This window comes from Electrona antarctica (genome assembly GCF_951216825.1).
Source record: "Electrona antarctica genome assembly, chromosome: 12".
Taxonomy (NCBI): domain Eukaryota; kingdom Metazoa; phylum Chordata; class Actinopteri; order Myctophiformes; family Myctophidae; genus Electrona; species Electrona antarctica.
This window is the reverse complement of record NC_136793.1, coordinates 23,820,475-23,836,024: the sequence shown is the minus strand read 5'-3', so window position 1 is coordinate 23,836,024 and position 15,550 is coordinate 23,820,475. Positions and strand designations below refer to the sequence as shown.

At 42.8% G+C, this 15,550-nt stretch overlaps 1 protein-coding gene across 3 annotated transcripts in view; it reads right to left on the bottom strand.

The window, feature by feature from the left end:
• Window positions 1-15,550, bottom strand: part of dmxl1 (Dmx like 1) — a 74,281-nt gene that overhangs the window by 46,309 nt on the left and 12,422 nt on the right. For all 3 annotated transcript variants that reach the window (XM_079516635.1, XM_079516633.1, XM_079516634.1), the window contains exons 9-16: window positions 11,413-11,617; window positions 8,486-8,666; window positions 7,867-8,040; window positions 7,465-7,703; window positions 4,121-4,850; window positions 3,157-3,278; window positions 2,634-2,723; window positions 229-331 (exon numbers count right to left, since the gene is read on the bottom strand). In XM_079516635.1, the coding sequence (XP_079372761.1) occupies window positions 229-331; window positions 2,634-2,723; window positions 3,157-3,278; window positions 4,121-4,850; window positions 7,465-7,703; window positions 7,867-8,040; window positions 8,486-8,666; window positions 11,413-11,617 (1,844 nt within the window). The remainder of the gene's footprint in view (window positions 1-228; window positions 332-2,633; window positions 2,724-3,156; window positions 3,279-4,120; window positions 4,851-7,464; window positions 7,704-7,866; window positions 8,041-8,485; window positions 8,667-11,412; window positions 11,618-15,550) is intronic.

The window sequence follows — 15,550 nt, the reverse complement described above, 5'->3', positions numbered from 1 at the left end:
ATTCTTTTAACCCATTTTGACCCGAGATCAGATTCTAAAAATGTCTGTTTGAAACTGACAGTTTTCTGAAAAAGCTATGTTTCTGTCAGTCGTTCTTCGATTTTTCAAAAATAGCAGACCTACAAGCTCGTAGTGCGCCACTCGGTGGCGCGCTATGAGCTTGTAGATCTGCTATTTTTCAATAGCTAAAGCATAACATAATTCTAACACCAAAATGGGTTAACGTACCAGTGTCAACAGTAGCCTGGGTCTCCTGTGTGCCGTCTGCCTTCTTGCTGCCCAGGATCAGGTCTTCCTCAAAGACATGGAGCAGCTGTGTCTCCTTCCCCTGCTGTACATGGCAAGAGAGAACATTAGAGCAGTGGTTCTCAAAGTCTTTAGCCTGGGACCCAAACCAGTGGCAATAGCAGATCAGCTATTTTCACTACTTCAACATTTGTTTTCAAATGTATGGAATTTCTTTGATTTTCTTCATGAAATTACTGAGAAAACAAATCATTGTTTTTAATTCATGAAAACCTGCTTTTTTGGGTTTAAATGTTTTGAAATAGTGATGGGAGTTTAATCGGCAAACACATCGGTATCGGCCGATTTTAGTTGTTTTTAGATTAATCGGCATCAGTTCGATTAATCAATCAGACCGATTAATCTTTCTGTCTTTACAGATAAACAAGCCCAAAGTAACAGCTTGAACAGATCTACAAGCTCACAATATTAAATATAAGGTATTAAAGTTAAATATGATTTTCCTAAGCCTGCAGTGCAGACACCCCGTTACATGTATTTTTCAGAATGGACAGAATTATTGTAATTTTTCAATACAGAATGAGATCATATCGACATCGGTAATATCGGTTATCGGCCATAACAGCAATTAATTATATCGGCCAATATGTCTCATCGGCATCAATCTGGCATCAAAGGGACCCAAAAAATGTGTCTGTGACGGCGGACACACACATGGGTCCCGACCCAGTGTTTGGGAACCACTGCATTAGAGCATCTCTAAGCCGAGTTTACCGTCTCCTATTAAAACCACCCAGGTGTCATAGTTATATCCTACCTCACCTCAGTGCTCTACTGCTCTTAGTTCTTGTTCAGACACACAAAATGCGTTTACTCACACACACACACACACACACACACACACACACACACACACACACACACACACACACACACACACACACACACACACACACACACACACACACACACACACACACACACACACACACACACACACACACACACACACACACACACACACACACACACACACACACACACACACACACACACACACACACACACACACACACACACACACACACACACACACACACACACACACGTTTGGACATGGCTGTGTTCATGGTTGACCTTTCATAGAGATGCAAGAAGTCTACTGTAGAAGCTTTCATGCTTCAAGGGATCTAGATTTCAATCTTTGTACGATAACAGTTTAAATGAAGGCCATGTCTGTAATACATTATAAATAATGCATTATAATACATTACATATTATGTTATAAAGCACATGAGCATTTATGGTATAATTGTCTCAGCAAGAGAGTATGTTTTGGACTCCGTCTGTGTGTGTGTCCGTCCGTCTGTTACCAGCTAATCTCCGGCACCGTTAACCCGGTCGGTGCCAAATTTTGCACACTCCCTGGATGCCAACAATGAACCTCTGCCCCAGTTTTTCCAGAACGGCATGTTATAGTGCCACCAGGAGGCCGATCTTTGAAAATATTGGATATTACTCCTCCATATTCTGTCCAAAAATCCCGCAAATCGTTACACACTATCTCTATAGTCATGTGTTCAAGACGGATCTGTCATATTCCATCCCAATTGACTAACATTGGCTTTCAAAGTTTGCAGGATTGGCCCGTTTTGAACAAAAACCCTCAAATCATGAATGCAGCGTGCAATTTACGTGAAATTCCTACTAGGCTGAGGAATATATCCCACCCTTTTCACATTGGCCCGTTATAGCGCCACCAACTGGTGGATTTTTGCAAGACACATTTTTGGAACAAAATGCCTCAAATCATCAAATTGCCATCAAAGGCATAAGAACAAATGGCACCCTTTTCACATTGGCCTATTATAGCGCCACCAGGAGGCCACAACCTGACCTGCCCCGGTGGAGACCTGTGCAGGATTATCGTAATCGTTATCATAGCGAGGTAAGCAAGCAACATTATTTCTCCCGGTTTTTGTACGGAACGGAAGGGGGGGCTTTCAGAGTAAAAGCTGCCATATCTGTGTGGCTATTTTGAAAGAAATCCCAGCGCTGATTGTGTTAAATGGGAAATCTCTTTGAAATCCCTTTTGTATCCAAGACCTATTCAGTGACCACAGATGTGCGTGCTAAGCAGACCACTGCTACTGCATAGAATGAAACCCATGAAGACAGAACAGAACAATGAGGTTCTCTTCTCATAGAATGAAACCCATGAAGACAGAACAGAACAATGAGGTTCTCTTCTCATAGAATGAAACCCATGAAGACAGAACAATGAGGTTCTCTTCTCATAGAATGAAACCCATGAAGACAGAACCATGAGGTTCTCTTCTCAGCACACTGGCTTGTCTTGATCTTTGTACTAACTAAAGTATACTCACAAAGTCAGTGATGGCATCCAGCTCAATGATACACCCGGGTTTTGCAGTGGACTGCTGACTAATGATGTTGAATACCTCACCCACATGTTTCTACATGGAAACAAGCAAACAAACACAGATGAGAAATATTCGAGCAATTTTAAGGGACAGGATTCATAACATATAGTATAAATGTTATGCATGTCAGTTTCCTGGTAGAATGAAAATCAAGTGCATTTACACAACGATAACGTGATCATGAGTTTGAAATTTGTTTTTGCTGTAGAGACATGATATTCCTTCGCTCCCTCTTTCACACAGGTTAAAGTTTGCATCTCTGCATGGCTCATTGGGTGTCATCCCACCACTTAAAGCTCAATCTAGACAAATGCCACTATTGCTGCTGTAAAGATACTGTACAATCAAAGATTGGACAGGGACTGGACAATCAAAGATTGGACAGGGACTGGACAAGTGGATGGGCCTGCCGTTATTTGACTTATGCCTCGTTTTGTTTTTTGTCGAGTACTGGTTGTTGACTTACTGATATATCAGGATTAGAGAGCTCGCTCAGGAGCTTCTTGGCTTCAATAACAGCCTGGAAGAGCCTGAGGGAGTGGCCGTCGCTGGCCACGAAGCATGCACTGGGAGAGTTACAGTACACACCTGAAAAGAGAGAGACAAAACTCACATTAATCTGCCACTCATCATTTAGAGGTACAACATTCTCACTCTACTGGGTGCTCATTAAATAAAAATGGAAGACGGTAAAAAAGAATCTGACGTAGGAACAGTATATTTGACAAACAAGAGAATAAAGACTATGACAGCAGCTTGCCTATAATGTTTTTATTGTGGCAATAAAAGAAAAGCTAGATGTGACTCTTGCACAAGTCTTTATAAATGGGATATTACGAGGAGCATTTGGAACCCAGACGGAGTTATAGAGTAAGTGGAGTTCATTTATTTACATAAAAGATACATAAGATACAAATAAACTGAATTATTATTTCTATGCCATTACACTAAGCTAAGCTCCTTCTTGGTCTGATTTGCAATATTTAGACATTTACAATAGAGAATGTTGTCTTTCCTACTTTCCCAGATAAATCCACTGACCTTAAAGGGGCATTCCACTCATTTTCAACATTTTACTATGTCATTAATATACCTTAGAGCTGTTGTGTGGAAATAATAAAAAAGTCCCCATTCTGTGTGTCCTAGAACTAGAGGTCTGAAAAAAAATCTTTTTTCATAATTACAGTTCTAGGAAATACAAAATGTGGGGACTTTATTATGTCCACACAACAGCTCTAAGGTATATTAATGACATAGTAAAATGTTGAAAATGGGTGGTTTTCCCCTTTAAGTGACCTATGTTAGCAAAATAATTACAATAGTGCAATGTTGGTCAGTGATCAGTACACAATACATGCTTGTTGTTCCAGAGATGACAACAAGCTGCAGTTATGAAATTTCCAATCATTGATATATAAATAATACGTCACCTAGACAGTTGCTGGGGATGAGCATGGGCAGCCAGGCAACATTAGCGAAGGCGGACGCATGGAGCGAATTGATCCTCGCCAGTTCCGAGACCCCCCCAGAGAAGGACAGTGGGCCCACGGGGTCCACCCTCCACAGGATCAGCTCACTGTAGATGGCATTGGGATCCTGCGAAACGGTGCCCAGGGACAACCGGCTGGGACGCGACCCATGCAGCCGAGGCGCAAGAGACTGGCCCGAGAAACCCGCAGACCGCAGTGCCCCGGGCGGGGCCAGGATGCTGTCTACATCCGGTGTGCGCAGGGCGTTGTGGTGGGACGTGGTGAGCAGGAGGGGCAGCAGTGAGTGACACGCAAGGTCGTTGAGGTGGAAACGGTGGCCGCAGTAGCGAGACTTGTGCGACACGCTGAGCACCGTGGAGAAGGAAGATTCCTCTGCGAAGCTCACGCCCCACTGGTTGAGCGAGCCGTCGGTGTGCGCCGAGATCATGAGCACGTTGGGTGTGAAAATGCTGAGGCGGAGGCTGCTGCTGGGAGGAGGCTTTCCTTGGCCGCCGTAGCTGATGAGCGCAGATGTGGAGTGGGGCAACATGCCCCCGCCGGTCGGCCGCTGACGGCCATGTTGGATGGCCAGGTCCACGTTCTTGATGCAGGCGTACATGACCACGCTGCGACTCAGGGAGTTTGCATCCCCCGTGGGGAATGCTACGGGGATGCGGGACACGAATGACACCTGATAGAGACGGGAGAGAAAGAAAAAACATAATATTAAGGGAAGCAAAGTTGGGGATCAACTGCAGCATCACTATTGCTAGACTATTCAGACAGAGGTGCAGCATGTGCCCAGCAGCCTGACATCAATAATGAGGCTTATTTGTTCTGGTTGGCGCACACCCTCTTGGATCACTGGTTACTTGACAGGCTCATCTGTATTACTCCCCACAACGTACCCACCATTTGCCACTGTTAGAATTGAATTGTGTTTGTACCAATTACGTTTGTCCGTTTCAGTTTGGGAGTGAATATGATGTAGATGAACCGATTAAGGGTGAAGTGATCAAGCTTCCTCTTGCTAGACTACAAAGTACAATTTACTGATATAATGTAGCAGTTAGAAGTGTGAATAAAAGAGTGAATAGTGAATAAAAGTGAATAAGAGTGACACTCATTAACAGTAAAACAGTTACAGCTGAAAATGCTTTTTGGGCGTCTCCATTTCAGGCAATGGATAAAATGGAATGGTCATCAGCTCCGAAAAAAGAAACCGTCACAGTCAAGAGTAGACAGTCGTATTTATCCGGTCGTACTTGTCGTTTTCCGCTCATTAGCACTGCAAAAACGAACAGGAAATGCAAGGCAGATGACCCAGACCAAACGTCCAGACATACACTGTATGCTCATATTTCAATACATGTAAACATCCTTATTTGTGAATAATACTTTGCACTGTTTACTAGGGATGGAGCTAGTTATTTTGTATTGATAATGAGCACCTTATCGATCCTGCTCATTGATCCTGGCCACAATTGAGCTTTTTCTATTATTTTGTGGACGACAGATTCTGAACAGAACCGCTATCTTTCTTTATTGGCCAGTTGTGAGAAGTTGAGACTGACTGATTTTGTGACTGACCAGTCAGTGACCACCATAAAAAATTAAATAAGATGCCAAAATAAAATATATTTGCCTATTATTATTATTCAGTGTGTTACTGTTAAATGGCATATTATGAATAGTATGTAATAATTACTATAAAAGCTCAATGTCTCTTCAGCTCAGAGACAGAAAATGCATATTAACAATTAATGACCAGAGGGCATAGAGCCCACCCATCACACCAAATCCTATCCAAATGTACGCGTCAATCGTTGAAAACCCGTCGCAACCCTATTCCCCATCCTAATAAATGTTAATCAGCACGGGAATATGCATCTAGTCAGTTTCCTTTATCTAATGAAACCAGCCAGGCCTAATCAACCTGCATGTCACTGACAGTGATTCTATCGGCTCCCCTGACTTCACTGACTGACTGACTGACTGACTGCATCATGACAGACCTCATCATTTGGCTGCTGATTAAAACGCATCAAGGGACTTTTGAATTTCATATGAAGTCACACTAATTAGAACATAATTATCTCGACGTCTTGATGGGAAGCTATAAGAACGGGTGCCAGACAATCACAGCTGTCAGAGTGATTCAGGAGGCTCATCGAGATGTAGCACACTGAAGTACAATGCAACGGCTAAATATATTTGAACTTGAAGGGTCATAAAAATACAGCAAGTTGGAATGGGAATATTTATGGACATCAGTGTCAACCGTCACAGATTACATAAATATCAGTTTTTGCCGCTAATGGGAGTGTCAAACATTTGTCTTGGAATATAACGGGTTGGCCTAAAGTGAGGACATGGCAGCCTGCTCCAGTTACGTGGGAGGAACAATGAAATACTGATAGGCTGAAGTGAGGCCTGATGGGTGGACTCATGCCCCTTTGTTCCTCTACTTTTCAAAAAACTTCTGATCTGTGTTACCAATCTACAAGATTGGCAACACATGACTGAACCCAGATCACACATGCAAATACGAACTTTTCATTACAGACTTACACCAAGCTACAGGCACTCTTCATCTGTCCTTTAACCATTGAAACCCTATACTTTGTTGATCAGGGTCCACTGGGAGTCTAATTGACCCCTCCTTTTTTCCTCCTTTCTACTCTTTGTACTCTTTTGCAGGAAATAGCCCATCTACAAGCTCACAATGCAACGTATTGTGAGCTTGCAGATTTATCTTATTATTGCCGAATGTTTGTGTTACGAGTTATGACATGACACAGGAACGCTGTTCAGGTGGTTAAAAAAAAAATCACACCCGTGTGAAGTGAGTGGTGAAACTTCGTGTGGGGGTCCCCAGGGGGTCCCGGAACATCCAGACCCCCAGGAACGAACCCAGGGGGCCGGCCCGGTTCCGGCGAGCCGCCCCGTGTCTGAAATGGTTGAGAAATGACAGTTATCGTGTGGGGGTCCCTCTACTGCACTGTACTGTCCCTGTACTGTCACACCCGAAATCATCATATATATATATACAGTTAATGTGCGTGTGTGTGTGACTGTGTGCGCGTGCGTGTGTGTGTTTGGCTGCGCAACAGTGACACTTGGTGGTGAAAACCAACCAAACGCTATTTTCGTGCTCGGACAGAACCAGCCAGGGACCCAGGGACACACATAGCTGTCTATAGGAGTGGTTGCACCACTCAAACTGGGGGCGTATTGCTAAGAGGGAAAGTTGGATGATGAAAAAGAGAGAATACAGCATCCATCAGTAATGACCACAAACATACCTGTGCTTGTCTGAACATGCCCGGCTGGTATTCATCCAGCCAGTCAACATGCCAGACCAACAGGGAGCCATCCATGGGGTGGATGCTAAACAACATGTCCGCCGCTTTGTTCCAGTCTTCTAGCAGAACCTCCACCTGGTGCTCCACAGCCGCCAAATGCAGCTGCATGGGTCCCTGGGGATCCTCGGACACTGGCTTGGTAGCAGGATACTCCTCGTCATCTTCGTCATCTTCGGGTTCTAAATAAAAATGATGCATAATTGTGGTACTCAGGACAGCACATGGCGAAAAATGCAACAAATTGTTTTAATTTATCCCTCTTTAAAAGTAACGATGAGACAAAAAACATCCACGTATACTGGGGTGTTTTTACTATCTATAATCATCTAGTCTTTGACGTACCTTCCTGGGTGCTTTCATTCTGTTCCAGACTGCCCCGAAGCTGCTGGAGGAAGACCTCCATGGCTAGTGTGAGGTGGAGCTCCTTGTTGTTGAGCCAGTGGACAGTGAATAGGCCTCCTGGTTCTCCGTCATCCAGCCCGCACAAAGAGGAGATGGAAGGAAGCAACGGGATGTCTGGAGTGAAAAGAAATGAAGAACAAAGAATTGTGCTGCTGGTATGTGTTTGTGTGGGCCACTCCTGTTAAATTTGGAAGCCATATATATTAAGACGGAATATGAAACATTCTTGAACACATGACTATAGAGATAATGTTAACTGATTTGTGTAAGGTTTTCCAAAAATGTGTAGGAGTAATATAAAGAATGTGTTTCGCAAAAGTCGGCCTCCTGGTGGCGCAATAACAAGCCCATGTGGAAAGATTTGAGGCAGAGGTTCTTCCTTGGCGTTGCGAGGGTGTGAATGCAAAGTTTCACATTGATTAGATTAACATAGATAAACGGACAGGCGAACACAGGCAATAAAGCACTGGGCTGGAATTCATGAAAGGAAGGATTTTCATTGCAAGATCCATAATGACTTTTTGGGGGACATAGAGCTGGGTGTGCCTCCGTTTCTAACCTGTAGCAGGGTTGATGCTGGCAGCAATGTGGAAGTGGCAGAGGGCGTTGGCGTGAGGCATGCTGCTGTTGCCAGTCTTGTGACTGTAGTGCCGGCTCTGCTGATGAGGCAGGCTGCCCATCACGGATGGCTGGACCACGCTTCGGAGAAAGGACGAATGCCACGACTCCTGCAGATTCAACTGGACAGAAAACAAAAAGAGATTGATTAAAACCAATGTACTCATCAATAATGAGAAGTATTCCGATATTTGCATTCCGTACCAAATCAGGTGGATTTGTGGCTAACATGCCAATATGGCTGATTATATTTTTTCACAATTGGCAGGCATGTGCACATGCACAGACTCTGGATCAGTTTTATAGCTGCGTAAACAAATCCACAATTTACTTATAACAGCACTGAAATGCTGTCCAACAGCACCATGAACATACAACCCTGAATCATTAGTAGTTAAATTATTCTGCACGAAATCTTTGACTCTAGTCTACACACATGACAGGCGACAGGCCGTTTTCTGTGTTGCCTAGTATCAAGCCAGTCTTGAGGAAAAACGCATCCTGCGCAGGCTGTGATGTTTTAATGAATAATTCCACACATGTACTCTCACAGACTGTCCTAGGGGCACATTGGAGGAATTTGCATACCAATTTCTTTCCTCCCTGTAATCTATCATGTCCCCAAACTCTATAATTGCCAGCAAGTCCCATAACCACGTAAATGGCCATATTCAAAATTATAGCAAACCAGATTTAAGCATTGTGTATGGATGGAGCATAATAAGCCTTCAGCAACAAACCTAAGTCAGCTGTTGCTCAACGTACTAAAACATATTCCGAGTTGTGTAGCCAACAAATGCATCATAAATAAATAATTTAACTGTCAAAGGAACAGGAACAATGTCAGAGTAATAATTGTGAGGTGTGATCACAGATGGAAATGGGGCTAATTTTCCCCACTGATGCTCCTCTTAAGTGCAATCTGAAAACAAAGGAGAAACAACGCCCTCTGCAAGATGCTCAAAGTGTGGTCTGGGGACCTCAAGGGGTCCTTGAGGAAGTTCCACGCAGTCCACAACAAAATATGGAATATTTTTACCACTTTAATCCCATTTTATACTTTGAGTTTGAAAATACCCAATCTACAAGCTCAAAGCATCCCATTACTGCCCAATTTTGAGCTTGTAGATCGGCTATTTTCTAAACATTTTGATAGATGATCAAAACATTTGATTTTGAATGAAAAGAATATTTTCAGATGGGGGTCTGCAGAATGCCGTTTGTGTCAACCCCCGACTACTATCCACTACTTCTGAACATGGTACTCCATGGTGGGAAGTACACGAGATGCAAGGGTACTCCATGGTGGGAAGTACACGAGATGCAAGGGTACTCCGTGGTGGGAAGTACACGAGATGCAAGGGTACTCCGTTGTGGGAAGTACACGAGATGCAAGGGTACTCCATGGTGGGAAGTACAAGAGAATGGCAACACGCAACAGTAACTTGTAACTTAAATTTTTGTAGAAGAGGCAAACTAATATTGTTTGTGCCATTTGCTTTGATTGAATAATTGATTGAACACGTATGTACTATGATTTGATTTGGCTGTGTTCTAAATTAAATTAAAGTGTTGATTATCGTGTATTAATCTAATTATAGTAAACTAATAATATACTAAAAAAGATAAAGATCAATGTATTAATCGAATTATACTAAAAAAGATAATTACAGTACAATAAATAAACAGGCCAACGGCATAAACAATATTAGTTTGCCTCTTCTACAAAAATAAAAGTTACTGTTGCGCGTGTCAAGCTGTCATTCTTGCGTATTATATCGTACTTGTATTTCCCACCACGGAGTAACCTCACGGCAGACTATCCAGCATGCCATGTACGCGGGTAAAACACAGGTAGGAAAGTGAATTCCCAATGCCTTATATGGGGATTGGTGGGGCGGGTTCCCTATGCTAATTAGGATTCTAATTAGGATAGGTGGGGCGTCTACCTATGATAATTTGAATGAACTGGCACACCCCTTCAAGTTACGAGGATTTGGATTCATCATCATACGAACAATTCTGACTACTTAAGAATGTTTCATGAATCTGAATCTCTTAGGAATTCACTTAGGAAGAAATGTAAGAGCTCCAAAGGTAATTGCTCCAAAAGGTAATTAAACAATCCCGGCAGCCTCGGTATATGTCATATATTAATATAAAGCCCTCAAAGTGTTCAGCACTACAAACTATAAGCCTTGAAAACTATCTTCATGTCTGATAGCCAATTAATTTTCCCTTTCAACTCTGCTAAGCCTCCCCTCTCCTCTGCTTTTTCCTATCTCCTTCCTCCCCCGTTCTTGCACTGCAATAATAGCCAATGTGCTGCATTAGCAGTGCTGTGCAGAAGACTGGCCACTACAAGGCCGAGCAGGATGAGCAATAAGCTAGTGTGATTATTCTTGCATGGCATTACTCAACGGAGATGATATATGACTGCTGTGCTACAGTATCGTAAACACATCATCCTTTTAATGCGGTGCTGTCCTGACCTTGGCTAGCTTAGATTATATGTCAACCTTAAGGCCCTTTCCTGTGTTGTGCTTTCACATTAAATTGCGAGACTTCAGTCAGTGTCATACTGCTTAAGTACTGTTACAATATGGGCACCGAAATAGTGCGTTAACAAAGCCAAGAAAACAAATGTGTCAAGGACAACAGTGGAAATATGCTCTTGAGCTTTTGTGTGTGTGCAATTGTTCATTTGTGCATAATGACCTCAGCCACTGACCCTTAATTGGAGAATGATTCTGCATCTTCTATAATGCATTACGTGTACTTGAAGTTGACGTTTTAGGAGCCAAATCAGATTATTTTCAATCCAACCTGTGCCATTCAACCGCACACTGACAATAAATGTCGACTCACCTCTGAAGGTCGTTCCCCCTGCGTCTTCCCATTAGAGGCATTCTTCCTGCTGGTGCCAGCGGACCGGACTGGGTCATTGGGCGGAATGTTGCTATGGTTGTTATGGAGACCTGACAGGAGGCTGTCGCCCGGCAACAGCGTCTCTGCCCAGAGGCGACACACACTGTCCTTGCAGCAGGTTAGCAGAACATTACACACCGTGCCCCTGTTAGGAGGAGAGGAGAAGGTTACAGGAAGGTAAGGTTATTAGTAATCACAGCATCAGTGATGAGTGTTGATAGGGCAGAAAAAACAGAACAGGCGTACACATAAACAACAAATGTTGAGGCTTTTAGGATGCAAAAATATATTAATTTACATATTTTAAAAAGTGACAGTGAAAGAAGGAGTGGACATGGTGCTGACGACATCCAGTTTTTTCACCGTTACTTTTTTCACTATGTAAATCTATTTTTACATCCTAAAAGAGCCAATCACAGTTTGTGAATGAAGTTTATTTGCTGCTTTGTGTTGCAAGTCGCCTTGCGTAGATGAGCCCTATACACCTTGTGATTCTGGAAGAGCAGCCAGGGTGCCTCAAGTTAAAACAAAAAATCAAATAAAAGCAGTACAAGCACTCATCATCGCTGCATTTTCCCCACTGTCCAATGGGGTTAGTTAAGAGGGGCTGGGCTAGGAGATCTCTTGAGTGATCAGTTCAGTGCAAGGCTTGAAAGTGAGTGACAGGTGAGTATCTGGTTGCCTGGTAACGTCAAGACAAAGGCGCTGCAAGCTGTTCTGCTTTGTAGACTGCACAGGAAAAGGCGCCAGGCCCTGTGTTTTTCAGCCTGCAAACAGTGTCTGAACATTGTTTGTTCTGTGTACCGTTATGTTGGCCTCTCAGTGGAATATATCTATATAATGAAACGACACTATACAGTGCTAGGTCTACATAACATGCCATCTAAATTACATAAGTTGAGTCTTTGCATACGCCTGTAAGGTCGTCGAGGCTAGGGCGAGTGCTATGGTAAGTCCTACGGGCTAAGATGGAGTCTGGGTTCTGGGTTAGATTCCCGCTCGGGACGCTGTGGGCGCTGGCGGTGTGTCCTCTCCTCCACGTCATCAGTGCCCATACCCGAGGCGGGGTTGGCGAAAGGGCCTGTCTGTGTGGAGTTTGCATGTCCTCCCCGTGTCCCCTAGGGTAGGTAGTTAGGTACCCTCACAAAAAACATGCAGTAATCCTGGTCTCTAAACTGGGGAAAGGAACTGGTTGGAATAACGTGTTCCTTCCACGCGCTACGTCCAACCAGGGAAACTCCCCGTCAGGTGTAAAGGATCGACTTGGACACTCATTCATGAAGGAAGCAGTTCAAGTCCGTTGCTCTCCCCAGGTTGGCACAGGGTGTGTAGAGCCCAGGATCACATTAGATAATTGACACAGGGGTGGAAAAATGGGTTACAAAATTGTGGGATAAAAAATATAAATTAAAAAATATTATATAAGATGGAGTCTGAAGTGGTGGGTTTTCAGACTACGGTGGAAGATTGGGAGTGAGTCTGCAGTTCTGCTTGCAATGGGAAGTGCGTTCCATAGTTTCGAAGCCAGAAGAGTTTGGGACGTGTGGAGCATTGTCCCGGCATTTTTAGTGAATGTTCTTCCAGCGTCCCTGCGTTGGCTGATCTGAGCGAGCGGGAGGGTATGTAGGGTTCGATCAGACTTTGAAGATATGGGGTGCCCAAAATGTGTAGGATCTTGGCTTTGAAGGATATTCAAGACAATGGCAGATACCGTAGAAAACTAGAAACAGGACTAAAATGTGAAATAAAGGTAGTTCATATTTAGTTATATACGGCATAGAAATAAAACATACATAAACATAGCTTCTGCATACTGGTAGTACACAGCAGAGATCATTTGAAAACTGACAGCAAAATCAAACTAGTATGCTTCCTGACATCTAATTTGAAGCTTTCAATGTAATGTCGGCAGGTAATATTCTGCTGTAGTCTAAATATTGCTTATTGCAACAACAAAAATCACCTCTGATTTGTAATGCTTTGTAATGAAACAGGTTTTTCACATAACATCCTCACATGCAGTAGTGTTCCTGTGCCATAAACAATAAATAGAATCTAAAGCGTTGGAATCTAATTTGTTCCTGAAATGGCTGTCTGCATGCATTGCAATCACAGGATTTAGCTTAATTTTGTTGCACTATTCCCAACGTCTTCTTGCAGCCTAAATCTGCAAAATATGTGTATCATGCGAGTCAGTGAAGGATTGTAGGTCAGGAACGGCCATTAACAATGGAACTTAACAGCACTGATAGCAAGCCGCTCTTTTGAGAGTACAGTACACTGACCTGTGTTAATTTAACTCTGCCATGAATTCACAAAGAATGGATTGTGTCCACTGATAGCACCTTTTATTATGCATCAATTGCACCCACTATCTGCCTCATCTTAAGGTCAGATTCACAAAAGATATAATATAAACAAACATGTCCATAAAAGGTTTTCAGCAGAGGGCAAGTTCCGCTTGTTTTGTCCGACAGTAATTGACAATATAAACTACATTAAAAAAAAATCATCAAATTTGAACCTCACTATTTGTTCATATGTGGATGTATCATTGACTGTCACCAGACGGTTTGTGGAGCAGGTGCAGAGGTCTTAGTTATGTAGCCAAAGTCTGAAAATGGACAATGCCAGTGTAGTAATCAGAATGGTTCATTTTATTAGAACTGAGGACTAAAATATTGGCCTGCACTTTTGACTGAAAATATTGTACAGGGCCTACCTTCTCCCTGCCACAATGAAGTTTGCTGGTTGAGCAGAAGGGCTGTGCTCAAACATCATTTTCAATTAGGCTACACCTTAAAACTGGACTATTCGTGAATAAGGTTGTAGTTACAGACAGTGATTGAATTGAGTAACTTTACCCACCTTAGCACATGTATTTCTTAAAATTATGCATGTTGCGCATGCCCAATTGCACACTAGCTTTCCAAATCTGCCCACAGCCACCTTGGCAGAAGCAATCCCACAAAAGTGTGAATGTAATTTGCACCAAACTGTCACCCCAGTTAATTGGGGAGCGTTAATGAATGAAGCAGCAATAGCCTCACCTTTTCAACTTCATTTATGAAACACACAACATGAGCATAATAAGATTTCATCTTAATGTGTAGGCTACATTATAATGTCTTGAGGAACATAGTGGCATTAATCATTTATTTTGTCTACTGAATCGGTTGTTCGGTAAGATTCAAATGTAAGTGTTTGAAACGTGTGGGAAGTTTTAATTGTCAGTCGTCTACATTTACTACCGGCTTCTGATTATTATATCCATATTAACACCACCATGCACACTCACAGCATCTCATAATGCAGTGCTTATAGGCAATAACCACCGGTTTCTAAAGTTACCAATAGGATTGTCTGTGCAACCACCTTCTCGCCACTCTCAAGAGACATTAGACAAAGTATATAGAAACACTGGCACATCCTGTCCAGGGACCCCAGTATAGGCCATGTGTTTAGAGACAAACCTGTGTTTGCCCACAAGAGGGCTAAGAATTTGAGGGACACACTAGTTAGAGCAGATCTATACAGCCCACTGAAACATTTCTTGTCAACACTTCCCTCTGGTAATTTCCCCCTGTCGCAATTGTATACACTGTAATGCAATGATTAAGAGAGAGTCATTTTTACACCCACATTCAGGGATTTCATGCAAAACAAAATATGTGGTATACCTTTTGAAATGCCCTTGTGGCCTATGCTATGTGGGGAAAACTATCAGGGAAATCAAAACCATGTTCTCAGAGCATAAAAGTTCCATTCAGAACAATGATGAGAAATCTTCTGTTGCAAGACATTTTAATGCTGTGGGTCATGCAGTCAGCACTTTGAGGTTCCAGGGGATTGAAGTTGTGAATCCCTTAAAAAGAGGGGGTGATAGGGACAGAGCGTTACTCCAAAGGGAGGCCTATTGGATTCATACACTCCAGACAGAGCATCCCAAAGGTCTTAATGAGGAGCTGTTATTGGGCTGCTTCCTTTAGAGTTTAGCCAGAGTCAGCCAGCCACATTGGCTTATATAATTGGGTATTTCCAAATTCTAATTATTGTACAAAGGTTTGTAAGGTCTCCC